The following is a 27354-nucleotide window of genomic DNA, read 5'->3' as shown; positions in this document are numbered from 1 at the left end:
GCTGTTGTGTGTTTGTATTCGTAGTTTATGTTGTGAAACATTTTACGTATCAACAATTAAGTCACTTTCTTTTGCAAAAAAAGGACTGCCGGAGTTTCATGTTACTAGGTGTTATAGATGTCATTATTCGGAGTGTCTAACCATACACCTCTACCTGGATTAAGCTTGGTTGCTTCACTCCACTACCATAAGAGAGTTATGTGCTAAATGTAACTACTTGGTCATTCAGTTTTAATGCAACGAAGTTGTGGCCCTAGTAGACCATTAGTGAATAACTATAACTGTTGCATTTCCCAGTTCCCTCTGACTGCCCTGAGGCCCCAAGAAAAGACTTAACAAAGAGCTGGTTATTTTAAGTCCAGCAACTCAGATTTCATTTGTGACTTTCTGGTATCTATTTCACTGAAACGAGCAGGTAGATGTTTTCCGCGTCCTGGTGGCCAGGTGTTCATCTTTTAAAACCAGTAACACAACTAGCACTCTTGTTAGCAGTCTGAATGGAAAGGCGTTGGAGCTTTGATCTCCAATATAACTAAATTAAGAGGCATTTTACTTTCTACAAGTACAGCATTTGGAAATTCACAATATAGCTGTTCATTATTTAAAAATTAAATGTTTACCTCTGCATATTTGTGCTTTCTTTAACCAGTACTCTCATTGTCTTTCTTACAGGGTATGCAATTATTAATCCAGAGATAGTGTTTCGAATTAAAAAGACTAATGATCTGTTCACCACCTATCAACAGCCTCGCCAGCAAAGTAAACAGGCTCTGAAAATCCACAGAGGTATATCCATGTGAAGATGTTTGAAGAACTCCGAAATGCTCCATATTAGATTAAAAAAGTTATTTGTCAGCTTAATTCCTCCAGAAGTTCCTCAATGTAGACACAAGTTTTTCTATTACCACATTGGTATCACTACACATGTTTCATGCATATGTTTTTCTAAACAATAATACACACACACACACACACACACACACACGCGCACACACCTACACACACACACACACACACACACACACTCTCTCTCTCTCTCTCTCTCTCTCCTTCTCCTTATCCCACTTCCTCTCCTCTCTCTCTCTCATTCTCCCAAAAAGTACGCATGCTTAATATTCTTAACAGGTATACTCCAGGTGGTGTTATGCAAGCTTCTATCATGAAAAAGTTGCAGGGTGATTAAAAGCTGCACAGCTGTCCTTCAGATGTTTTGTGTGCATTAGTAGTGCACACACCCCCTGGTCGACAAAATGAGTCACAAAGAGTAGATTGCAGAGATTCATTAATATATACATACATTAATGCTCCCACAACGTTATGTGATGTGTAGGTGATTAGATACTTGTGGCAGAAATGGACAACTGGGCCCATATACTCTGAAAATCTCCCCAACATGTGCAAGACCATACATTATACCTCAAATTAAAAATGGCCCTGTGCATACACGAGTATGTGATCGTGTAATGAAATTTAAGACTGTGCTGAAGACAGAGGGACTTAGTCACAAAGGTAGAATTTCATGTGAAAAGCAACGTTTTTGTAAATCTACTGCTGCACCTAGTAGTATCTGTACACTTTTTTTACTGTTCACCGTTTCCAAGTGCAGACTTACTCGCAGGTGCAGATTTGCATGGCCTCCCACCACCGGTGCAGTGTTCTGTACTATAGGGAATATTTAAAAAGTATTACATTTTTGAAAAATATGTAAAATATTTTAAATATAAAACATTCATAAAAAATCATTCTAAATATTTATTTTAAACCTAGAACTTATCAAATAAAAGCTTACACCTTAAAGGTATAATAAATATATTAATATAATGTTAGATTTATATTTAATAACCCTGGGCGTAGGACTACGCTACGCTACAGAGCGTGCGTAGTTTGACCTACTATGCGCTTCGCGAATTGCACGTAGCACAGTGCAAAAACGCATCGCGTTGCTGCCATTTTGTGCTTGCTCGTGGTCCTCAACGTCAAGTTGGCGAGCGAGCAAAATCAACATCCCGGCGAGATTTTTTCCTCGTTCACGATCAGCAACATCAAGTTGCCAATTGCGAGTGTGGAAAAGAAACCGCCCGGCGAGATTCTCAACGTGGGGAGGTCAGGTTTCTCATTGCAATTGGTCGCGTATGCTCGCGACCGCTCGCAATAAGAAACTACCAGTCCTTGTTGAGAAAGCTGCCGCTCGAGTACAAATCTACTCGAGCGGCAGAAAACGACCACTTGAACTGTGCAAGATGCCGTTTGCAATGATTGCACAGTGCGGACAAGCATCTGGCACTCTGCAATCAGTGTGAACAGCTTTTCCCTACCTCACTACGCAGTTCGCTTAGCTACGCGTAGCATGCTTAGCGCGAAGTGCACTTCGCGTAGCTACGCGTAGGCTACTACACAAACTATGCCCAGGGTCATTTAATCATTGTATAACAATTTTTTTTTTGTTCCACCTACTGTATAAATTTTTTTAATCTATATTAAAATGTACTAAAAGTTATATGTTTCAATGTTTAATTTTACATTTAAATTAAGTTTTGTATTACATTTTATAGCCATATAATTATTTCTTCAGGTCAACAATGGTCAATACTAAAGACATTCAACTGAAGTGATTGTTATTATGCATATTGCATCTGGGCTAATTGTGTGCTGGTATGCAAGGCACTGTGCTCCCTCCTCTTTTTGTGATTGACTCCTTGCTGAGTTATTGGATTGGAGCTCTAGGATTCACCTGTGCTTTAGAAGTGGTACTAAACCTGAGAAGACTGTGAGCAATATTGCCAGCACCATATGGCCGGGATGCCCGCCACCCCCTCCCAACACATATCCCCAAGGATGGGAAGTCGGACAATAGTTGAACTTTTGGAAGACGGGAGGGAGTCACCCTCCCGGCCGTATTTATTAAAATATGAAACAAAATTTAAAACATTAAATAAAAGTTTCATCATTATGCATTTATGTACAATTTGTCGTTTATTACATTTCGATGCAGTCATGTACTTTTGGCTAACATCCTGAAAATGCATACACTCTAATTCAAATTGTACATCCTAGCATTAAGGGCCAACGGCAAGGTCTTAACCGGTGTCAGATCCCTACTACCAAACTCCCGCCCTCACTGTGTGAGCGGCGCATGCGCAGAGGGCTCTACCCTCATTGCCAACTGTAACTTCCCTTGTCGTGGTGGGGGCCCCCTTTCTACTCGACGCCATCTTAAGGGTCGTCCGAGTTCCCGTATGAGGTCTCTGTAGGAAGGACAGTGTGGACTCTCCCCCCCCAACCCCACACTCTCTATCCGCCGTCGCGGATATCCGGCCCCCGGGAAATTAGTAAGGAGGGGCATATAACCGCCTCCCCCCCTGGGAGGGGCCCATGGCCATCTCCCCCTAGGCGCCCCATCCTTAGTGGGTGCCGCCTCCCCATGGAAGGGGCCAATGGCCGTCTTCCCCCGGGCGCTCCCATCCATTGTGGGTGGCGCCCCACTCTAGGGACCTTTAAATTACTGCTCACCGATCATGACCTTACCGCCCGACAAATAAATACGACAGTTGTTTACCTACTAAAAAGAAAAAATTTCACATCATCTTACTGTTATCACTGATCTTTCCTGCAAGAAGAAATTTCTTCAATGCAAACCAAATCTTTATTCTCAAAGTTCCTTCATTCACTCTACCAGGGAAAAAAGGCCTATACTTTCACCACTCAGAAAAAACTTTATTTTCCTCCCAAACTTTTGCTATCAGGGGCTGGTGGGTGGGTCAAAATTGCTGCTTGTTCCGTCGAGGGCTCACGAGCAACGAGTGGGTGCAGCCTTCCGATCCGAGGAACAAGAGGACGATCTTCTGGATTCCCGCTCCTTTATCCTTCTGCGGGAGGGCGTGTACCCGTCCCCGATACGCCTACTGGGCGTGGTCTTCCATCGAGGTGTCTAGGACAACCCCTCTCGGGCGGGGGAAGGCGCGCCCCGGCTACGCCGCTTTGGGCATACCAGCCGGGCTACGCCCACCCCGCCCAAAATGGTTTCCCGGGAGGTTCGGGCACCCATCCATACGTTCGGGGGGACCGAGCGGTCGCCCCTTTCCATATGGCCGGGATGCTCGCCACCCCCTCCCAACACATATCCCCAAGGATGGGAAGTCGGACAATAGTTGAACTTTTGGAAGACGGGAGGGAGTCACCCTCCCGGCCGTATTTATTAAAATATGAAACAAAATTTAAAACATTAAATAAAAGTTTCATCATTATGCATTTATGTACAATTTGTCATTTATTACATTTCGATGCAGTCATGTACTTTTGGCTAACATCCTGAAAATGCATACACTCTAATTCAAATTGTACATCCTAGCATTAAGGGCCAACGGCAAGATCTTAACCGGTGTCAGATCCCTACTACCAAACTCCCGCCCTCACTGTGTGAGCGGCGCATGCGCAGAGGGCTCTACCCTCATTGCCAACTGTAACTTCCCTTGTCGTGGTGGGGGCCCCCTTTCTACTCGACGCCATCTTAAGGGTCGTCCGAGTTCCCGTATGAGGTCTCTGTAGGAAGGACAGCGTGGACTCTCCCCCCCAACCCCACACTCTCTATCCGCCGTCGCGGATATCCGGCCCCCGGGAAATTAGTAAGGAGGGGCATATAACCGCCTCCCCCCCTGGGAGGGGCCCATGGCCATCTCCCCCTAGGCGCCCCATCCTTAGTGGGTGCCGCCTCCCCATGGAAGGGGCCAATGGCCGTCTTCCCCCGGGCGCTCCCATCCATTGTGGGTGGCGCCCCACTCTAGGGACCTTTAAATTACTGCTCACCGATCATGACCTTACCGCCACAGACCGGATAGTTGACCGACTATCCGGTCCCCCCCAACTCCTCCTATAGGTCATGCTTCCTCAAACCTCTTAGCCATGCAACAAAGTCTCCTATGAGTAAATCATTCCCCTCCCTGGACAGGTGAACCCCATCGTTCAGATACATATGGTCACCCCGGATACACCCATGTGGAATGACATGCAACTGTGCAGAACGGAACAATCTACCAATCTTATTATTGACCCGTTTAACTGAATGGTTCAGAGCTGACACCAAAAGGCCCCCCTGCCACCTCCTTCTAGGAATCATGTGGGACCAGGCCATCGTGCACCCCGGGACTCTTTTAGCCAACCAGCTAACAGCCGACAAGATTCGTTCAAGTAACACTCGTCTACCCAGTGTCACCAAATCGTTGCCTCCCAGGTGTACTATGACTACAGATGGCGGTGACCTATGCCGCCCTAAAAGTCCCTCGAAAAATGACTCAAATTTGTCAAAAACGAGCCCACCTTTCCCATGGAAAGCCACTCTGAACCCGTATTCCCCAGGTGCGTGAATCGCGTCACCTTCCTTGAATACGTCACCGGCGCGCCTCACGTATGAGTGGCCCACGACCCATGCCATCCTCTCTCCAGTCGGTGATCTCTGACCGCTGGTCTCTTGATGCAAGGTCGACCTCCAATTCCGCCCTGCATGGCAGGCTCGCGAAACTGCAAAGTAAACAAAAGACAGAAAACGTGAGTGCATGTCAATTGATCACTTACAACATGTGCAAGCGCACATACCTCTTGAAGCAATTCGAGGACCAACGGCCCAATTGTTTCACTTCCTCAGCACTCTGACCCCTGGCTGTAGCCTCAGTAGCAGCCCCTATCCTAAAGGAGTGGGGCCCAAAATCGCACGGGTTCATGCCCGCATCAGCGATTCCCAGTGCCAGCACCCTCTGAAACTGAAATCTCGTCAGTGGGGTGCCATCCTTGTGTCGTAGCAAGCCCCCCCCCCAAGCGGCCGCTCTTAGCGCCAAATAGTCTTCCACACATTTCAATGGGCAGACGGGGGACCCACGCTTGCGCTGTACGACCACACTATCTCCCATAGCCCCCTGGTCAGTCTTGGACCTGGCTATCATGATTACCATCGAATCACCCCTTATCTGGATGTGATCCCTGCACAAACCTCCCTCCATATCTCTCTTGTTCTTTGCGACAAGCTCGCTCACCCTCATGGCCCCATGGAATGCCAATGTGAACGCTGCCCGGAACAGAACTGTTTCGTAATGGGAGGAACACGTCTCATCCAGCTTTGCTAAAAGCAGAGACAGTCTGTCTAAGCCAATCGGGTGCCTCGTATCTTTCTTGCAACCCTCAAGGCGCTGCCAGCCGCGAAGGGCTTTCTTCACCAAAAAAGAACCTGTAGGGTCTTTTATGCCGTGTACCTGGGCCATGAAGGAAATGGCCGCCCTATGCCTACCGGCCGTTGCCACTGATCGGCCCTCCCTGTGTAGTGCTACCAGGTACCCCAGGACGGATTCCTCCTGACCCCAATTCCGACTCCCTGCAGGACCCAAATATGTGCAATAGGAACGAAACGCTCCTTCGTATGCTTTCCTTGTCCTGGGGGCTAGACTCGCTGCCACGAGGTCTTGTAATCCGAGGCACCGATTAACCACATTGCTTCTGGGAATGGTGCTGCCTCTGGGTCTGCTGTGGGCAGATAACCCCTGAATGCCTGCATATGTGAACGAGAGAGTGCATCAGCCGCATGATTCAGTACACCTGGCACATGTTTTGCCCTGAACAGTACATTCAGTCTCATGCAAAGCAGCACAATCTCTTTCAACAATCTCAAGATCATTTTGCAGCGTGCTGCCTGTTGGTTAATGCAATCAACAACCGTCATATTGTCGGACCAAAACACCACTGAGCGGCCCCTGAAGTCGTCAGCCCATGTCATCAGAGCAACCCAGATAGGAATAACTCCAGGAACCCAATGTTACCTGTGAGACCGTTGGAGTGCCACCATGTTGGCCATGTTTGTGCTGACCATCGATCACCTAAGATGGCGCCAAAACCCACGCTCCCTGCCGAGTCGGTCCATAGACCTAATTCCTCCGAAGACTCTGGCGGGGAGCTCCAGACGACTCGACCGTTGAAGTCCGCCAGAAATGCCAACCAAATACGCATATCCTGGCGAACCTCTCCAGACAGTCTCGTACGGTGATGAGCCTCTTTGAGACCACCCATAGCTTGCGCGATAGAGCGCGAAAACGGGCGGGCCATGGGAATCACCCTCAAGGCAAAATTAAGCTGACCCACTGTTTGTTGTAACTGGTGCAGGGTCACTTTCTCCCCCCCAAGGCATTGCATCAAGGAAGCCTGGAACTTGATCACTTTGTCTACTGGTAGTCGGAAACACCCCTCCACAGAATCGAGCTCAATTCCCAGAAACTCCAGTGAAGTAGATGGTCCGACCGTCTTACCTGGTGCCAATAGGACACCAAATTCATTCATGAGGATGCAGAAATCATACAGCGCCTGCGCGCAATTCGTATCCCCGGCTGCCCCCAAAAACAGAAAGACATCCAGATAATGCATAACATGTCTATGCCCTGTAGCCTCGGTAAATGCCCATTCCAAAAAACAGCTAAACATCTCAAAATATGCACACGAAATGGAACAACCCATGGGCATACATTTATCCATGTAATAACTTCCCTGAAATGCAAAACCTAGCAGGCGCTGATCCTGCGGGTGCACCGGAAGCAACCGGAATGCTGATTCGATATCACATTTCGCCATCAGCGCCCCAGGGCCTAGGTGGTTCAATATGGCCACGGCATCGTCGAACGATGCGTATCGTACCGAACAAACTTCTGGGTCAATGGCATCATTCACTGAGGAACCCCTAGGAGCAGAAAGGTTATGTATGAGTCTAAACTCCCCCGGATCTTTCTTCGGGACAACCCCTAACGGGGAACAGATGAACTCGGCCACCGGCGGGCAGGAAAAGGGGCCAGCCACTCGTCCTAAACTGACCTCTTTAGCTATTCTCTTTTCTGCCACGCCTGGGTTGTGCCGTACCGATAACTGGTTTCTACAAAAGGAGTTCCCCCGAACCTCCCCCGCCGGGATGTGGAAGCCATGTAAGAATCCCTTCCTCAACACCCCAGCGGATACATGATCAGGGTATTTGTTTAACCACGGAATCATAACCATGAGATCAACGGGTGTAGGCAATCGGTTACAAAGGTCTACCTCACTCCTGCTTAGGTCCACCTTTTCCTCCCGTCTCACCATTTTTTGATCTACATGCACTTTCCGGGTGTGAGGAATTCCCACAGCCGGCACACACATGCTTAAACTTGCATGTCCCCTGTGGTCTGTTACAATTGCCTCGATTGAAGCCCCAACAGACCCCTCCTTTTCCGCCATTCCCGCCAACTCTAGGCTGATAGCCCCCACCTGTGCCTGCTCGAAAGGGCACCCCGGGCTTTTGGCGGACCACTCCGGACCCGCTCCCGCCTGGCGAGGATGTACCTGTCGCCCCTGGCAGGAGTTGCTTGTGCCATGACACCAAGTCCAAACAATCCCAAGACAAAGAAGCATCATATTCTTTTGCTTTACGGAACTTCATGTCATAGCCTTTCCATTCTTCCCCCTCATACATTGAATAAAAATCCATGATGCGATTCTGATAGCAAACCAACTCAGTCATAACCTCAGGTTTACGTTCCCCCATAACTGCGGTAAATATAGAGAAGGCCTTAACCCAGTTCGTCACTGTCTCTTCCACCCTAAACTCGGCCATCTTGGCGCGCCAGACACTAGGGTGCCACAAATCTTTCTGCGTTTTAGCATACTCCATCTCACGATGGTCCGTTAACAATGAAAACATGTTGACATACTTGTCTCCCCATATTAACTCTTTCGTGGCCAAGGGAATGTGCTGTGCAACCTTTTCCCGCCTTGAGGGTATCGAGCCCTCCCCCACCATCGGCAATGCGAGCTTACCCGGATCGGCTGTTGTTGCCGCCGTCTTTTCTTGACCAGCTGCTGGTACTCCCGGCGCCACCTGTGGGGGAACAAGAGGAACACTCGCCTTCGCGACATCTCTCGATTGCCGCAACTGCTTCATTAACCCTCTGGCTTCTTCAGCCGGATCTCCCGGGGTCGCTGTGCCCCCCACCTTTGTTTTGAGCCATGCCGTCAACTGTGCGGCCAATTCTGGGGGTATTTCATCGTCCTCGACAGAGGTGATCACCACCGGGATAGGCTGGCCTACATCAGGGGTCTGAACCGGGTTATCGACCGGTACGAGGGGGGCGATGAGAGGTACCTCTGGAACTGGGACCCCCCCCGAAACCGCCCTTTCCTTGACCCGCTTCCCTCTTCCCCCGGGGACTACTCCCGGCAAAGCCGGGCCTATAACCTTTTTTGGCTGACCTGGGTCGTTCAATGCGGCCAATTGCTTCTTTACCTCCGCTAGACCTCTCCCGAGCGATTGAACTTGTCCGAGCTTTCGGTCCATACAAGCCATCCGATTCGACAACAGGCGTAACATCCTCTCTGTCTCGGAACCCTTTCCTGCTGTCTTGCTAGGCATGGTTTCGAGTCTTCCGCCCTTGATCGATCCACGAGGTCCTGAAATCTGTGGGCCCTCGAAACTGAAAGAGAAAAACAAGATTACCACATTCAAAATTGCTGCTTGTTCCGTCGAGGGCTCACGAGCAACGAGTGGGTGCAGCCTTCCGATCCGAGGAACAAGAGGACGATCTTCTGGATTCCCGCTCCTTTATCCTTCTGCGGGAGGGCGTGTACCCGTCCCCGATACGCCTACTGGGCGTGGTCTTCCATCGAGGTGTCTAGGACAACCCCTCTCGGGCGGGGGAAGGCGCGCCCTGGCTACGCCGTTTTGGGCATACCAGCCGGGCTACGCCCACCCCGCCCAAAATGGTTTCCCGGGAGGTTCGGGCACCCATCCATACGTTCGGGGGGACCGAGCGGTCGCTCCTTTCCACAAACTCTCTGATGAAGAAGGACAACAATGCTGAAACATGTGTCTAGAGATACACCACACTGGCTGCATCAGCAATGGTGATTAGTAAAGTCTGTTAACTGAAGTGAGAGTTGCCATGCACTGCATTTACCACTGTGCATCTGGGCTAATTGTGTGCTGTTATGTCAGGCAGTGTGCTCCTTCCTCCTTTTGTGATGTATATTTGAAATTATTTTATTTACTCACCATTATTTAAGAGAGTGTGATCTTAAGTGTCTGCCTCCATTTTGTGTTCTATGAGAGTATGTTGCAGTACCTATGAGTGGCCATGTGTCGTGCTGGATTTACTCCAAGACTGAGCTGGAGTAAATGTACTACTGGTTTGTACCGTTTTGGCATAGTGACTTTGAAAACTTTATAAGTATAGTTTTTTAATTGCAATGAGCTTACTGTTTTGTGGGTGTGTGCTTGTATTTACATGTCCCTCCCTAAACCCCTACTTACCATTCTTAAACCCCTCCCATTTAGGTGTCATTGTTCGTAATTTTCCAGCCACTTCCCCTTATCCCTCCCACACTGACATTGAAAATGTATTCACACATGTGTCAAAATCTCCACACATGACAGAAACCTCGACATAGAAAATATAGATGTGGCGAAGGCCAAGGTCTCAATCTGTATATTAGTAAATAGAATTTTGTATTATGAGTAGTACTACTGTCGTACTCTTCACATACTACACAGTTTTCTAATAGGCCTCAATAATTTTGCCCCACTGTTTAAACAGGTCTAAGTATTTACCAGTTTAACTGTGAAAAATTACTTTATCATTTCATTCTTAAGCCGCACTCTGACAGTTCTTTTGTCATTTTCCCCTTGTTCTTGAACAAGTGGTTGAAATATGCTTATTTTCTCTACCGTGTATATATATCTATGAGTTATTTAAACCCTCTCTTTCACTGCTTGTACAGGCCATAAGTAAATGTGCCCTTCGATCTCTCTTTAGTTGTTTCATACTAAGATACAAACATATCTAAGCCTCTTTACCGTTTTCTTCTGAATTGTCTATAATCTACCTAGTTAAGATTGAAGGCTTCAAACTGTCTGCATGTCATTTTAAACCGAAAAGAAGACTCACCAGAGGCAACAGTGTTTTTAAAGGTTTCTATGTTTATAGAAGAGGCAGTGTGTCTCTGCTTCTCACGCTCCTAAGAGGGTGTGGCATACTCTCTTGTGCCTCTGAGAGCTATTCCATGGATTGTGTAGCTCACCAGCCTGGGACGATGGCAGGTTGCGTGCTGTTGTATGGAAGGTAGGATAGATGTCAAGAAAGGTGTTCTACTTTTCCCCTTGTGAAATGTGCCATTCTCCTAAACAAGATTGTCATCTTCTCAGTGTTTGTTGTCTGAAGTTCTAAGTCCAAGATGGCTCTCACCTTTTTTACTGTGATGTCATTTCCTCCCTGGACCATATATTAGGAGGCTGTGTCTTTTTATTTAGAATATTTCTTTATTGATATTGTGAGTGACAGCATATTTGAGAACAAAGAGTACAGTCGTATATTTAAGAATTATTACTGGAAAGATATCCTAGGAAAACTTCAGGTTATACTAAATGCAGCAGCTAGACTCCTATTCAACATCCCAAGGAGTTCCAGTGTCCGGCAGCAGCTTAGGGACCTTCATTGGCTTCCCGCGGCCCAGCGAGTTCGTTTCAAAGCACTGACCATGACTCATAAGGCACTCCACGGTTCCGGCCCTATCTACATTAGAACGCGTTCTATTTGCCCAGGCGACCTTTACGTTCCGCTCTCCAACGTCGGCTGGTGGTCCCTAGGTTCCGCCGGTCGCGGCTGGGGGGTCAGTCTTTAGCGGTTAAAGCAGCAAAGCTGTGTAATGCTGTTCCAGCTGACCTCCAGCACACCCAGGAGTTTCCTATCTTTAAAAACCTTCTCAAAACTTTCCTGTTTAAACAGCTGATTTAATATTTCTGTACACGCATGCCACTGTTCACCTACGCGCCAGGACACTCCAGAGTATTAGTGCGTGGTATAAATCTTTCTATAACATAACATAACATATCTGTACATTTGCTGAAGGGGTTTCTATGTGTGCATTGTAAAAAGGTCACAGTTCTGCAATGTATCTGTATTCAGGTCATAGCGACAACAAAAACAATCGCGTATTTTAAAACACATCACTAAACATTATAAGAACAATTCTAAACTTGAGTAAATAATCATGTGATAGTTGGGAGTGGTGTCATGGTATGTCGGATGGGATGTGAAGGAGAGGAGGAGGTTGATAGTACAGAATCCTCGATTAGTGTATTTTGTCATTTTGAATTGGGGGAATTTACCTGGCATGTGGGGGAGGTCTCGAGATGCTGCCTTCCAGGCTGGAATGGTATCCCAAACACTCTTTTGGCGGAGCTCCCATATATCTTGACTCCACTACCTCCTGATATCAGTGCCAGTCAGGGGGGGTGGGACGAAGTCATGGAGGCTATGTCGTGACATGAATGCATTTCATTCATTGCCCACTTTGAAGTCATTTTGTTCTTTATTTTTTTCCAATTTTTCTGCAGTTACATTTCATTATTTGCTTTCTCTAGCTCTGATGATCCTATGTCTGGCTCGTTTTCTACTCTGGTTCAAGGTAGTTTTGATGCTTAGCTTATCAACCCTTGTATCTTCCATGATTTCCAATCAAGAATCACTAACTTTGCTCAGCAGGAGTTTTGCCCTCCTAACTGAGACGCTCTTATGGAGACACTTGATAACTTTCACGTATAAATTACTTGCAGGGCGGCTGTCAGAACTCCTTTCAGGGGGCCAGGGCGCACGCAGGGGCTTCTGCGTTCAACCGTGGTGGTTGAAATATTTTACTCCTGTTGTCCCAGGGCATGACGTACTACGCATCCCACTCAGTTTGGCCAAGTATCCCTTCTACACCTAAGTCTCAGCGGTAGCTGTGGTTGAACAGTCAAGGAGCCCTAAGGAAGGTGGGGTGGTGTACATACAGGTTAGTGAACATGACGCATAACTCAAAATGCAAACAGTACATATAATAAATCAATATCCAGCCAAATACTTGCTTTTATAAGAAAAAGTAGTATTTTATTTCTAATTTTACAGATGCAAACAGATGCAATCCAACCTTGAGGTTGGGGCTATAGTAGTTATCAGATAAATCCCTATCCCACCCTCCTTCATTTAACAAGTTCAGGGTTATTCCTCATTCATAGCTGGCCAATCAGGGAATGCAAACTATTAGGCCATACTCAAGAGTTCTCACGTCTGATCTTTTAGGCACTTAGTCAAAAATCTCTTAGGTGCCGCAGCACCATTGTCAGCAAGTACCCTGGGGCCCCGAAGACAGTTAGGCAGTGTTCATGTGGAAAAGTGAATTTTGCCATGTTATATGTGCCTACGTGTTCCCCATCCTATGATATATGTGCATGATCGATATGCATATATCCCCCTATGATCGATTAAAGACGCAATTATAGTTGTGTCCAGCTCTAGTATGCCAGTTTCCAGTTCTCGTGAAAGCAACGAGTATTAGGCCTATGTTGCCACGTCTCACAGTGTGCACGTTAATTCATTGAATTGTCCCCGTTTCTAGGCCTCAAAAGGGCCCGGACACCAGATTCAAGCTCCAGTCTCCTGAACCCACTCCGAGGAGCGATGCAGCCCCCACCTGCATCCCTGACCCTTCACTTACTTCCTGCCGTGCAGCGCGGTGCCCGGCCTGGCTCTGCCTGCCTGTCTGCCAAGATTTTGTTATGCTTCTAGTTATCAGTCCAGCTTTCCTTCTTTGCATTCCTAAGCTACTGAACCGCATCAACAGTTTCAGCTATGGTCTAGTCTTTCTGTCTCCATGTAAGAGAAATACTGTATTAATATTCATAGAATATTCCTAGCACACGCAATACATGTAGAATATATGCATGCACCAGTTTTAGTGTCAAGTAGCCTTTGCCCTGATAACTTTTGGATTCTATCAAAATGTACTCCAGATACCAGATATGCTATAGGTACATGTCGTCCTGACACCGCAGACTTTTAGTCTCCTCTTCTAGTGCAGAAGTCATAGCCCCCAGTTCTCCCTGGTAACACGTCATTGCCCGTTTGCGCGCACCACTAGGTTAAAGGTCCCAGCTGCTCAGGTAGCCCCCTTCATGTTTCCGCCCCATTTCATGACACTTCTGTGACGTTCACATCACATGTTTACGTGCACGCCCTGTGCACGCCTTCTTTTCACGCCCATGTCTTCTTATCTTACGCTTGTCATAAGTTACGCCTACTGTATGTAATGTAATTGAAATGTCTTACTATATATATGTATGTTGAACTGTAATGAGGCGCGCTGCAGTTGCCTTCCTTCCTATTTTATTTCAGGCTGTCCCGTTCCAGTCCCTTCCCTTTTGCCTGAATAAAATCTGTTCAACTCGGACACATCGGATCCTGCCTCTTATTTATTGAGCTATCTGTTATTGTTAATATAGTCAAAAATAGTCCCTGTATTATTTATTTATATACCACATAATGGCGCCCGAATAGGGACGAGCCCCTTCCTCACGCGCTGGCGATGCCACGCAGGCCCCCTGACCCTCTGCAGCCGTGACGGAACTCTACTGCGCACCGGCAGATATTTCTGCTTCAAGTCTCCCTCAGGCCCACGGACGAAACGGAGACTGCGGTCCGACATCCAGACGAAGCGGTGTGGAATGCGGTTCGTCCCGACCAGAGCCCAAGCCGAGAGAGCAAGGTCCGAGGTATCCGGAGGCCCACCTGTAACCGAAGTTTCCGAAGTTCGTAGTCCGACGTCGTAGCAGTCCAGTCCAGTCCGAGGCCTTCCAGTTTCTGCTTCCCGGTGAGTACCGTCGCGGGGGAAGTATCTAGACAGGATCATTAGTTTGTTCCTGGTCCGTTGGGTTTGGGTACGCAGATCCATTACGAAGTATTCACCTAGGTGGATACGGGTCCGACGTGTCTCTTTATGGGACCGGTATGTTCTGTACTGTTTTAGCAGTGCATCCAGTAATTCTAGTAAGTTTCGTTCTCGAGAAATTCATGTGTTCTGTTTTCAGTGTATCAGGTGTTATTCTGTTCGAACTGTTATTTATGTATTTTTATGTCGTGGTATGAGAGATTTGTATGCTATTTCATTACTGTGATTATTGTGAATTGTGTTTCAAGTGTACTACCGAAATGCCTCTGTTCTCGAAATTACGTCAGTGAAAGACCAGAAAAGGGTTACTCGAAGAAGCAGTTCCTGTCCCTCCTAGGGACAGTCCAGGACATTTTATGTATCACAAGCATGGCTTAGATGCCATAATATATCTAGACTTATGGGCGGACTATACTAAGGAACTAGAAGAGAAATATAGATGGCCCATATCAGGTACATGGGATGCCGAGTGCATCATGCGAGTAGAAGAAGCATTATGGAAAAAGAAAGCCAGACAGTCTCAGAAAGATGCCATCGAGTTATGGCGCAAAGAATCTCATAAAAGAACCGAAAAAGAATTCAGAAAAACAGAATTAAGTAGGGAATCCTCAGAGAAAGCCCAAGAAAGGGAATTAATCGAAGAAGGTGAACGAGTTAGAGCGGAACAGTCAGACAGACAGAGAAATGCCCTTATTAGAGGCATGTATCCTCTTCTTGCCGAGGGCTTGCCAAAAGCAACCCCGGAAACACCCTGTAATTTACCGCCGCCATTGGTCCCGACTAAGCTACGTCATAAACCGACCGCAGCTGATATTTTTCTTTCGTCCCATTTGGACGACACAGTACCAGCCTATGCAAATCCTGTTCCGCCTGCTCCTGTTAATAATGTAATCCCTGTTCCTCCAGCCGCTGGTCCCGTGGGTCCGGTCAATGTTACAGTACCTGTTACAGCACCCCCGGCCCAGCCCACAGTACATGTACCCGCTTTGCCAGTCACTCTACCCGCACGTACAGTATTCACCGACGATTCTAGTTTAGGAGCTGCGGGGGGAGGTTCTCCTCGTACCCCGCCTCAACCAAGACGTCTGACGCTACATGAACTAGCGTTACAGCGTACGCCAAAAGTGTCTACATACGTAGATATCATGCGAGGTCTTACTGACTGTCGTTATGATCCAGTTCCAGGCGAAGATCACATGGTCATATATTCATTACGTTTAAGACGGGTTGCCAGCTATCTGGACACCCTGCCCGACATGGGAGAACATCTAGACAGAATATATCGTTTTATCCGTACAGGAGAGAATCCAGGAAGTATTCACGAAGCCATGGTTCAAAGAAAAGTCGAGACTCAGCTCATGATTTTAAAGTTTTTGATTAACTGTTTAGTAAGAGAGCAAGATTGTCCAGAAAAAGATCAAGAAGAACTGAAAGTCCTGACTAGGTGGAGTGACAATATAGCCGATGGAAAACACAAGACACAAGGTTGTATAGAGAGTATGTACAAGAAAATTCGTAAGGAAATAATACGTATACACCAGAAGGAGGAAGAAAAACGAGCAAACGAGAAAGAGTATGACTCTTCTACTGAAGAGGTAGACAACGAGAATCCCAACAGAATAGCGTATGTAGGTAGAACTAGACTTTCCGACCGACATTCACGTCTAGATTACAAGAAATCTTTTCCTCCTCCAGTACCAGAACAGTGTTCTCTTGAACAAGTATTCCAAGCTACCGATCACATTCTGAAATCACGAATAGGGTATAGCGAGCTTAGTACAATGCATGAACAAGAACTAGCCCGATCAGCAGTCCGATGGACTAGTGATTCTACCACTTTTCCAGACGAAATAGTGGCACAAACGTTTCTGAAACTGCCCCCAGCCGAGCAGCGACTGGTGGGTATGTATATGATCCAGCACCTCATTACGCTGTATGAGGAACAACATTCTGATCCAGGTCCGCTACATGATATATTGAACGAGTTACTCCAATATAGATGGAAAGGTCTAGGTACCGATTTAATTAGTGTCATTCTAGAACAGCGCCACAAATACCGAACGTTTCTGAATCCACATTTTGTTCACGTCTCACCCCCAGAAAGTAAATCATTCTACATAGACAGACAGAATCCGTTACGAGAAGTACATCCAGTCAAGAAAGAGGGGGGTGGTCTAGAACGAGTATTTGTTTACACCCCTATCACAAAGATGGAACTCTTAGAAATGAAAAAGTTAATTCCCTGTCATGATAAAGATCCAGCAGGGTTCCACCGTGAATTAAAGGACATGCTCCGTATGGGAGAATACACGTATCCTGATATCATTAAAATGCTAAAGGTCTTGTTGCCTGCGGGCATATATGAAAAACTCAAAGAAAAAGAATGGGAGGTGGGAGAGAAAAAGATAGATTGGACAGCTCTAGAAGCTGAAGATAATTCACGAGTACCAGGTACCGGTCTTGGGGATAAAGCTAAAGAATTGCCCGAGTTATTGATACAAGTCTTGCCAAGATTACTAGCCACGAAAAAGGAAGATTGGGATGCCATCTCAGCCTGTAAACAGAAACAAGACGAAGATACTAGTGATTTTTATTCTAGATTTGAGAAATGTTTTATTATTAATAGTGGTCTGAAAACAAGTAGTGAATCATACCCTCATCTTTTTGTCACTAAACTAGTCGAGAATTCAAGTCCACAAGTTAAAAATCGAGTCCTGAAAGTCGAAAGTACCTGGCAAGCTAATACTCCGTCACAGATGCTCCAGATGCTCCAGTATCACCAGAACAGAATCAGGGAGGAGCAGGAACACGAAAGGAGATGTATGAAAGACACGAAAATGAAAGTACTAGTTGCACAGTCTGTTCCACAAGACAGTCAGAAGAGGGGTCCGAGTCAAGCCAGTCATCCTGCAGTTCCCGTTAAAGGGACATGCAATTACTGTAAACAGCCAGGTCATTTTATAAACGAATGTGCAGTTCTGAAACACAACATAGCTACTGGTAAAACTAAAGAAAGACCACGCCCGCCTAGACAAGAACAAGTTTCACAGACTTCCCAGCCACCGCAGAATGCACAACAGACAGTCACAGTACCGCAGCCTATAGCTGCGACACACCACGTTACACAGCAGATGTACCAGTATGCACAGTCAGAGTATCCAGATTATCAGCCATATTCATGAAACAGCCTAGAGAGGGAGGTAGGCTTGCCTCTCATCGAGATACCTGTAGATCAAGAGGGTCCTTATGTACACAGTCAAGTATTAGGGAAAGACAGAAAGTTTCTGATTGATACAGGGGCAAGTAGGACTACCATCAGTCATGACGAGGTTCCAGGGGCTCCGCTCTCAGGCTCTAGAAATGTTTCCCTTGGATTTTCAGGAAAGCCTATTGTTAATGAAATATCGAAACCAGTTACTCTAGAAGTTGGTCCATTGTCCCGAACTACAGATTTGTTACTCACGAAGTCTTGCCCAGAGAATCTGTTAGGCATTAAAACACTGAAAGAATTAGGAGCAGTAATATGCTGCTCCCCAGAAGGGGTCCGTCTGTTCCTGCGTGATTTTAAAGGTCATTATGTATTACGTGATTTTGATCCAAGATTATTGAATGTACCACAGCATTTATGGGCGCAAGGTCCAACTGATGTAGGTTGTATGCATATGATTATGAAAAAAGAAAGGAGGTCTCCTCACGTTTCCGTTTAGGGACAAGGAGTAATAAGTACAAAAAAAGGGGGGGACCCTATTGTTACCACACAATGGTTTGTTGTCTGTATACCACCATATTTCAAGAGACCCTTACAATTTTCAACCACGTGAATTGTTACATATGTTTAAACAAACAGCAAAAACTTTTTATGCATTTATATCATTTATTTCCTTTTTACATAGATTTATTCCAAACAATTACAGTGCCTAACACAAAAAATGTATTTAAACATTGTTTATATACATGTACATTATTTATAAAGTAATACAGTTGATACCAAAACAGTTAAAAAACAGAATTTGTTAATAAACAAAAGTGTCTGACTGGGGGTAATTAAAATCAAGTTGTCACAAGGGACAGTTAAAAACCAAGTTGTCGACGCAGCGTTTCGGTATTTTTAAAATGACACCTTCTTCAGGACAGGGTTCTTGTTAAGTCAAAGCGTTTTATTTAGCATTCAACTATGGACCTCTGTTGTCAATTCACGAGGTTACCCGTTCGATGTTCAGGATGCCAATTTGTTCATTTAATTGAGCATCTTTAGAAAGAGGATCCTCTCTTTCTTTATCAGATATAACTTCTATGATGGAGGACAAGGGGGCCACCGTAATGTAGAGTTGGGTCTATATTCTCCCTGTGGTCTGTGCCTTAACAGCAGGGATTATGCTTTCAAGGCTGCACGTGACTGGATTATCACTGTGTCCCTCGATTGTGCGGTATTCTTCAATTTACCGTTTCTTCGTTCTGGAATTCGGCCTCCCTGCTCCGCTTGTCCTCCGTGTGTTCAGCGTCTCGATACGCTGAAACACCAATTATGTTGGACCTAGATTACCCAAGCCTACATATGGTAGCTTGGCACAGTAGTGGTCTACAGCTAACTCAAGGCGTTGGCTAAGTACTTACAAGTCTCACTCACAGTAACTCAGTAATGAACCACTAAAATAAAGACACAACACCTCTGTTTGGAAAAATACCGTTACCTTTTATAAAACTAATATGGCTCTTTGGATTTGAAATCATACAAGTTACAACATCAATTACTTTTAGGAATAGTCATTACACTTCTACTAGAGAGATTACTTTTCACTCCTCCAGCTGTGGAAAAAAAAAAGGCAGAAAACCACATTCAAATAACAAGGTTTCAGTACGATATAAAAGTAACTCTTTTGATAATTTACAGGAAACCCTTTAGTTTCACCTTATGCAGGATTACTTACATTAGTACACCATGTCAGCAATATTTCAACAATACAACCTGCCAATTCACTGGTTAATTTACTACATTCAGGGGTATGCCCTTTATACTTTTATCTGCACCTTAACTTTGTGTTAGCTTACACACACAGAGTGATTTGTAAGAATACCACTGGTTTTACAGCTTCTCACAACCAATACTAGGAGTTTCTGAGGGAAGCTTCCTTCCAGCAAGACCTGTCAGCTCTCTACTGATATTAGGTTAAGTTCCCTACAAATTTCTAGCTTAATAGCCACTTGTCAGAAGCCTACAGAAGTGAAGTTGGGGTCATGTGACTCTTTTTCCCCCCCTTTTGCTTATTCTGACACAGTTCAGGACTTAACGTTGCTGGGTTATCAGGTCACTCGATTAAGCGCTGTGATTTGTGATACTAGCGCTACACCCAGAACGATTTAGCACGTTCCTTTCTCAACCCCCCTCTCTCCTTACTGTCGTGGCAGTCGGTGCGCCACAGTTCACAGATCTTTACTTGGCGCCCGCCTCCGAGGCTGTGTTGCAGTTCAGCACAATGGTCCGGTTATCATCAGGACGCTAGGGCTGGCCGGTCAGACTCCGCCTTAGGCGCTGGCCTCGTAGAGAGCGCTCGCACGCAGGGGGGGTCACTGTGGACGAGGCGGCGCTCTTGGAGATCTTCCGGCGTCTCCTCAGCTAAGCCGGCAGTCGCGCTGAACCTCCGGGCATGCGCAGACGCTCTCGTACCTCTTCCGCCTCCGCACTCGCTCATAGGAAGGACGCTGCTCTTCACGTTGACGCTGATCTCCTGGGCCTGCCCGACCCTAGGCCCCTCCTGCTCTCGATAGCGGGCGCGCTGGGAGCATGCGCGGAAGCACTACCTGCTCTGCTTGACGCAGCTGGTGCCCCCGGGGTCCCGCAATCCGCTAAAACAGCGCCGCTGCTCCTCCTCAGTCACCTTCAGCTCCGGCCTCTCAGGAAGGTTGCGCAGACACGGCGCCCTCGCTTTTCAAGGCGCTAAGGTGCCACAGACGCCCACCTTTCCTACAGCTGATCCACAATACCGGTAAGCACAGCGCTGGATATGGTCAGTCAGGAATACCCACAGTTAAGGGTGTTCTGGGTGGTTTTGCTGAGGCCGCTGAGATAAAAGGATCTTCTTCTTTCAGTAGTTCGATTTCTTTGTTAGTAGGGGTTGTCTTGAGAGAGGGATCGGTCAAAGGCTGAAGGGGGAACAATCCTCTGAAGTAACTGTCAGCCTCAGTGACAAACTAGCTGCTCTCAGTGTGTCCACCTCCTCTCACCACTGCCTCACTCCTCTACTCTGGGGTCAGCACCAAATGGCTGCTGGTCACTGGCCTTATATAGGGTGGCCTGAGACCTGCAGAATTCTCTAGGGTATTCTAGAAAGTTCCCTAATGTTAACCTATGGACCTGTCCTCCAGTGGTGTCCGTTATGGCAGTTGGTGGACACCATCTTAGGTCTCTGGAGATCCCTAGATTTTCAAGGGGGCTGACTAGGCCTCACAGGTTATGAGGGAAAAATGGCGTCATCGCCAAGGAACACCTAGCCCCCTGACAGCATTAAAAAATTCCTGATGGACATATGTAAAAATAAAAATAGAAACTCTGGGAGGCTAAGGGGGACAAAAATAAATAATAATGGTTAGAGTCTCTCCAGAAGCAGACAGGTCTAACACGCGTCCCCCCCAGCTGAAAGTGGGGAGAACTACCCAACCCCTTGGGAGTCCTCATCACTAAGGCGGAAATACCTGGATAGACCGTCTGCGTTGGCATGGTCCGCCCCAGGTCGGTGTTCCACCCTAAAGTCCATTCCCTGTAGGGAGATGGACCACCTTAACAACTTGGGATTCTCCCCCTTCATTTGCATCAGCCAACGAAGGGGGCGATGGTCAGTCTGAACTAGGAAGTGCGAACCAAACAGGTATGGTCGCAGCTTCTTCAGAGCCCAAACCACCGCAAAGGCTTCTCTCTCAATTGTACTCCACCTCCTTTCCCTGGGGAGTAGCCTTCTGGACAGGAAGACCACGGGTTGATCCAAGCCCTCATCATTTAGCTGCGATAACACTGCCCCAATGCCATGTTCTGACGCATCTGTTTGGACAATGAATTCTCTAGCAAAATTAGGGGCCTTGAGAATGGGAGCGGAACACAATGCTTGTTTCAAGGTCATGAAGGCTCGCTGGCAAGCCTCTGTCCAGACTACCCGTCGGGGTTGCTTCTTGGAAGTAAGTTCAGTGAGGGGGGCCACGATAGTGCCATACCCCTTCACGAAGCGACGGTAGTATCCAGTGAGGCCCAGGAAGGCTCGGACTTCGGTTTGAGTCTTGGGGGGCTCCCAGGCGATAATGGTCTCAATCTTTGCCTGGAGGGGCTGCACCGTCCCTCTGCCCACCAAGTGACCTAGGTACACCACCGACCCTTGTCCGATCTGACACTTGCTGGCCTTGATGGTCAAGCCAGCCTGTTGCAGGGCATGAAGAACAGCTTGCAGGTGCTGCAAATGGTCCTCCCAGCTGCTGCTGAAGACAGCAATATCGTCCAGGTATGCAGCAGAAAAAGCTTCCATTCCCGAAAGGACCCTGTTCACCAGCCTCTGAAAAGTGGCAGGGGCATTCTTGAGCCCAAAGGGCATCACACGAAATTGGTAGTGTCCCTCAGGTGTAGAGAAGGCTGACCTTTCCTTCGCCTCCTCAGTAAGGGAAATCTGCCAGTACCCTGAAGTTAGGTCAAAGGTACTTAAGTATTGGGCAGCTCCCAGCCGGTCAATAAGCTCATCCGCCCGTGGGATAGGATGTGCATCAGTTTTAGTCACTGAGTTCAAGCCTCGGTAGTCCACACAGAATCTCAATTCAGGTGTGGTGCCTGGTGGGGCAGCTTTTGGTACCAAAACCACCGGGCTAGACCAAGGGCTACCAGAAGGTTCAATCACCCCTAACTCCAGCATCTTGGCGACTTCACTTTTGATGTTGGCCTTCACCTTGTCCGACAGCCGGTAGATTTTAGATTTCACAGGTGGGCTGTCTCCTGTGTCCACGTCATGGGTACACAGGTGGGTCCTACCTGGGACAAGGGAGAACAGGGGAGAAAATTGCTCCAGGATCTGGCGGCAATCGCTTTGCTGTTCAGAAGTCAGGGATGGCGAGAGAATCACTCCCTCCACTGATCCATCTTTTTCTTTGTACGAGAGAAGATCAGGGAGAGGTTCACTTTCTTCTTCCTCTGCTCCATCGGTCACCAGCATTAAGACAACCTCGGGCCTCTCATGATGTGGCTTGAGACGATTGGCATGCAGCACCCTGAGGGGCTGCCTCGGGGTCTTAAGATCCACCAAATAGGTAGACTTCCCCTTTTTCTCTAAAACCTCAAAGGGGCCTGTCCAACGGTCCTGGAGGGCATTTAGCTCTCCAGGTTCCATTACCCACACTTTCTGTCCAGGCTCCAGTTCCACTGGGTGAGCGTTGTGGTCATACCACTCTTTCATAACTGCTTGGCTGGCCTCCAAGTTGTCTGAAGCCTGCTTCCACAACTTAGCCATTTGGCTCCGGAAGGCCAGCATGTAGCTCACCACGTCCTGGGGAAGCTTCCTGGGAGTCTGTTCCCATCCGTCTTTCACCAGGCTGAGAGGTCCCCTTACAGGGTGCCCATACAAAAGTTCGAAGGGGCTGAAGCCCACTCCCTTCTGTGGCACTTCCCTGTAGGAAAACAAGAGACAGGGTAGGAGAATGTCCCATTTCTTTCGCAAGCTCTCAGGAAGGCTCCGTATCATACCTTTCAAGGTTTTGTTAAACCTTTCCACAAGACCATTGGTTTGTGGGTGATAGGGAGTAGTAAACCGATAGGTAACGCCGCACTCCTTCCACATGGCCCGCATGTATGCTGAAAGGAAGTTAGTCCCCCTGTCGGAAATGACCTCCTTGGGGAAACCCACTCTGGTGAAAATCCCCATCAGGGCCCTTGCCACTGCAGGTGCAGTGATGGTCCTCAGAGGTATTGCCTCTGGGTACCGGGTGGCATGATCCACCAAAACCAGTATGAACCGATGTCCAGCTGAAGTTGGTGGATCCAATGGCCCTACAATGTCGATGCCCACCCTCTCAAAGGGGGTGCTAACGACGGGTAGTGGTTCCAGGGGAGCTTTTAGCTTCACCCCAGTTTTCCCACTGGCTTGGCAAGACACACACGTCCGACAATATGTATCCGACGCCACTTTCATTCGAGGCCAGTAGAAATGGGGGACAAGCCGGGCAAAGGTCTTGTCCTGTCCCAGGTGTCCTGCCAATGGTATCTCATGAGCCAGTTCCAGTAGAAAGGCTCTAAAGCATTGAGGGACCACCAAGGCTCTGGCTGAACCGTGCCCAGGTGTCTTGGGCTCACTGTAGAGGAGTCCATCCTCCCAGTAAATCTGGTAGCTCCCTTCAATGTTTCCCGCTGCCTGGGCGTTGGCCTGTTGCCGCAGCCCCTCGAGAGTAGGACACTCTTTCTGAGCTTTGCAGAACTCTTCCCGGGAAGGACCTCCCTCCACATGCCATTCAGTTGGGATGGGTAGGTTTTCCAGGGAAGCAACATTCTCCCCGGTGGACTCCAGATCCACCTCCGCAGGTGGTCCAGTTGTCTCACGAGGTGGAGATGTCGAGGCAGGGTCCTCCGGCCTCCTGTCCTTCTCCTCTCTGGCAGTCGGCTGGGCCATTGTTCCAGGCTCCAGCTTCAATGAACTCCCCCTTCGGGCAGTCGCAGACCTTGTGCTGACACAAGTCCAGTCAGGGGGTCCCAGCATCTCAGAGTGAGTCTGGTACTCCACCCTCCTCCAAGCATTGTGCTCCATATCATTCCCTAACAGGCAGTCAACAGGCACGGCAGGGCTTACGGCAACTCGAAGTGGACCTGCAACCCCTCCCCACTCAAAGGGAACCTCAGCCACAGGATAGTGGCCCACTCTGCCGTCAGCCATTACGGCGGGATGGAGTACATCTGGGATGACCTGCTCTGGAGACACCAGCTGACTCCTTACCATAGTCATGCTGGCTCCTGTGTCTCTCAGAGCCTCCCCTCTACGGCCATTGATGGTGACCCACTGCTCATACTTAGTAGTATTAGAGGGCAGCTGGGTCTTGGGAACCATCTCCTTATCTCCTAGGGACACTAAGGTGACACCCGCCCGCTCCCCCCCATTAACCAAAGGCATCTCCTCCCCGAGCACTACACTGGTGATTCCCGGGGCTTTTCCTCCAGTGGGAGGGGGTGGTCTTTTTGGGCACCTCACATCTCCTTTATAGTGTCCCACACCACCACACTCAAAACAATGAACAACCCTTGGCTGCTGGCTTTGGCCAGGGGTAGGGTTGCGAGGGGGGTTACTCTTGGGGATGAATCCTCTGCCCCTTCCTTGCGAAGTATTTTGTGGCCCTTTTGAGAACTCCCTCTTAGTTTCCCCTCCCTCTTTCCTCTGGGGGGCGCCCTGTCCTTGCTTCTGGGAATTCCCTCCAGTCCCCTTAGTCGACACCCGGGTACTAACCCAGATGTCCGCCTCCTCAGCAAGCTTCCTGGGGCTGGTCAGCTTGCTGTCCACCAGATGCTGTCTTAGTTCGGGAAGACACTTCTCGAGTAGGTGTTCCTTGAGTATGAGGTCATATAGTCCCTCATAGTCTCCTACTTCGCTGCCTCTTACCCAACCCTCCAGGGCCTTCCTGGCGTAGTCCAAGAAATCTACCCAGTTTTGCGTGCCCAGCTTGTAGCTACCCCGGAACTTTTGCCTATATTTCTCAGGGGTCAACCCAAACTTCTTGAGCAGCGCTGATTTCATAGCCGGATAGTAGGTCTGTTCACTCTGGTCAAGAGCCAACAAAGTATCCCTGCCAGTGGGGGGCATGTATTTGTACAACCCACCTCCCCAGTGGACTTCCAGAATCCCATGGGCCCTTAGCGAGACCTCGTAGGCGGCTAGCCACTTAGCAATGTCGTCACTGGGTACATAACAAGCCATAATATCTTTTGGTAGGTACGGTCTAGGTTCTTTGATGTTGGTCTGGGTATCGCTGCCACCATTCTCTGATTTGGGGGATCCTCGGTTTAGGGCTTGTAAATCCATCTCTTTGATGGTTCGCTCATGTGCCAACCTCCTATCCTCCCTTTCCATGTCCATCCTGGCTAGTTCTATTTTCAACCTCCTCTCCTCCCTCCTATCCTCCAGCTCGGCTTCGGTTAAGCCCCTGTCTGAAACACTGCTGCTTGCCCTTGAAGGTAGCCTGGGACCTGTCAGAAGATTCCCTCTCCCCATTTGATTCAGCAATGCAGCCTCAGTAACAGTGTCCCCATCACCCACTTCCATTTCTGGTTCCTCCCTTAGGCGAGCTTCTAACCATGCCCTTATGCTTGTCAGCAACTCTCCTTTCTTGGCACCTTTATTGAAAAATACCCCGTTCTGCTGACACCAATCCCTGAGTTGGGCCACAGTATTGGCTTCCAACTCTTTAAGATTCACCTCCAGCTTTGCCATGGTATAAAATTACTCACAGGAGAAACCCACGAAGTGACTTGAGGTTAACCTCCACCCACCACCAGAAGTAAATTTAGAAAAATCAAAAATATAAATTAGGAGGGCCGCAGGGAGAAAACTCCAGGTGAGGTCTTGTGGTTAGCACTGCGTTACTAATAAGTGAGTGTAAGTACAAATCCGTTATCCCACCGCTAAAACACCAATTATGTTGGACCTAGATTACCCAAGCCTACATATGGTAGCTTGGCACAGTAGTGGTCTACAGCTAACTCAAGGCGTTGGCTAAGTACTTACAAGTCTCACTCACAGTAACTCAGTAATGAACCACTAAAATAAAGACACAACACCTCTGTTTGGAAAAATACCGTTACCTTTTATAAAACTAATATGGCTCTTTGGATTTGAAATCATACAAGTTACAACATCAATTACTTTTAGGAATAGTCATTACACTTCTACTAGAGAGATTACTTTTCACTCCTCCAGCTGTGGAAAAAAAAAAAGGCAGAAAACCACATTCAAATAACAAGGTTTCAGTACGATATAAAAGTAACTCTTTTGATAATTTACAGGAAACCCTTTAGTTTCACCTTATGCAGGATTACTTACATTAGTACACCATGTCAGCAATATTTCAACAATACAACCTGCCAATTCACTGGTTAATTTACTACATTCAGGGGTATGCCCTTTATACTTTTATCTGCACCTTAACTTTGTGTTAGCTTACACACACAGAGTGATTTGTAAGAATACCACTGGTTTTACAGCTTCTCACAACCAATACTAGGAGTTTCTGAGGGAAGCTTCCTTCCAGCAAGACCTGTCAGCTCTCTACTGATATTAGGTTAAGTTCCCTACAAATTTCTAGCTTAATAGCCACTTGTCAGAAGCCTACAGAAGTGAAGTTGGGGTCATGTGACTCTTTTTCCCCCCCTTTTGCTTATTCTGACACAGTTCAGGACTTAACGTTGCTGGGTTATCAGGTCACTCGATTAAGCGCTGTGATTTGTGATACTAGCGCTACACCCAGAACGATTTAGCACGTTCCTTTCTCAACCCCCCTCTCTCCTTACTGTCGTGGCGGTCGGTGCGCCACAGTTCACAGATCTTTACTTGGCGCCCGCCTCCGAGGCTGTGTTGCAGTTCAGCACAATGGTCCGGT

At 47.6% G+C, this 27354-nt stretch overlaps 1 protein-coding gene across 3 annotated transcripts in view; it reads left to right on the top strand.

Annotated features, from left to right (window-relative positions):
- LOC144767458 (zinc finger protein 786-like) overlaps positions 1-27354 on the top strand; it is a 357248-nt gene that overhangs the window by 106017 nt on the left and 223877 nt on the right. For all 3 annotated transcript variants that reach the window (XM_078650884.1, XM_078650882.1, XM_078650883.1), the window contains exon 3: positions 673-786. In XM_078650884.1, coding sequence (XP_078507010.1) covers positions 673-786 — 114 coding nt within the window. The remainder of the gene's footprint in view (positions 1-672; positions 787-27354) is intronic.

This window comes from Lissotriton helveticus, chromosome 7, assembly GCF_964261635.1.
Source record: "Lissotriton helveticus chromosome 7, aLisHel1.1, whole genome shotgun sequence".
Classification (NCBI taxonomy): domain Eukaryota; kingdom Metazoa; phylum Chordata; class Amphibia; order Caudata; family Salamandridae; genus Lissotriton; species Lissotriton helveticus.
The sequence above is the reverse complement of the archived record's forward strand: the minus strand, read 5'-3'. Positions and strand labels throughout refer to the sequence as shown.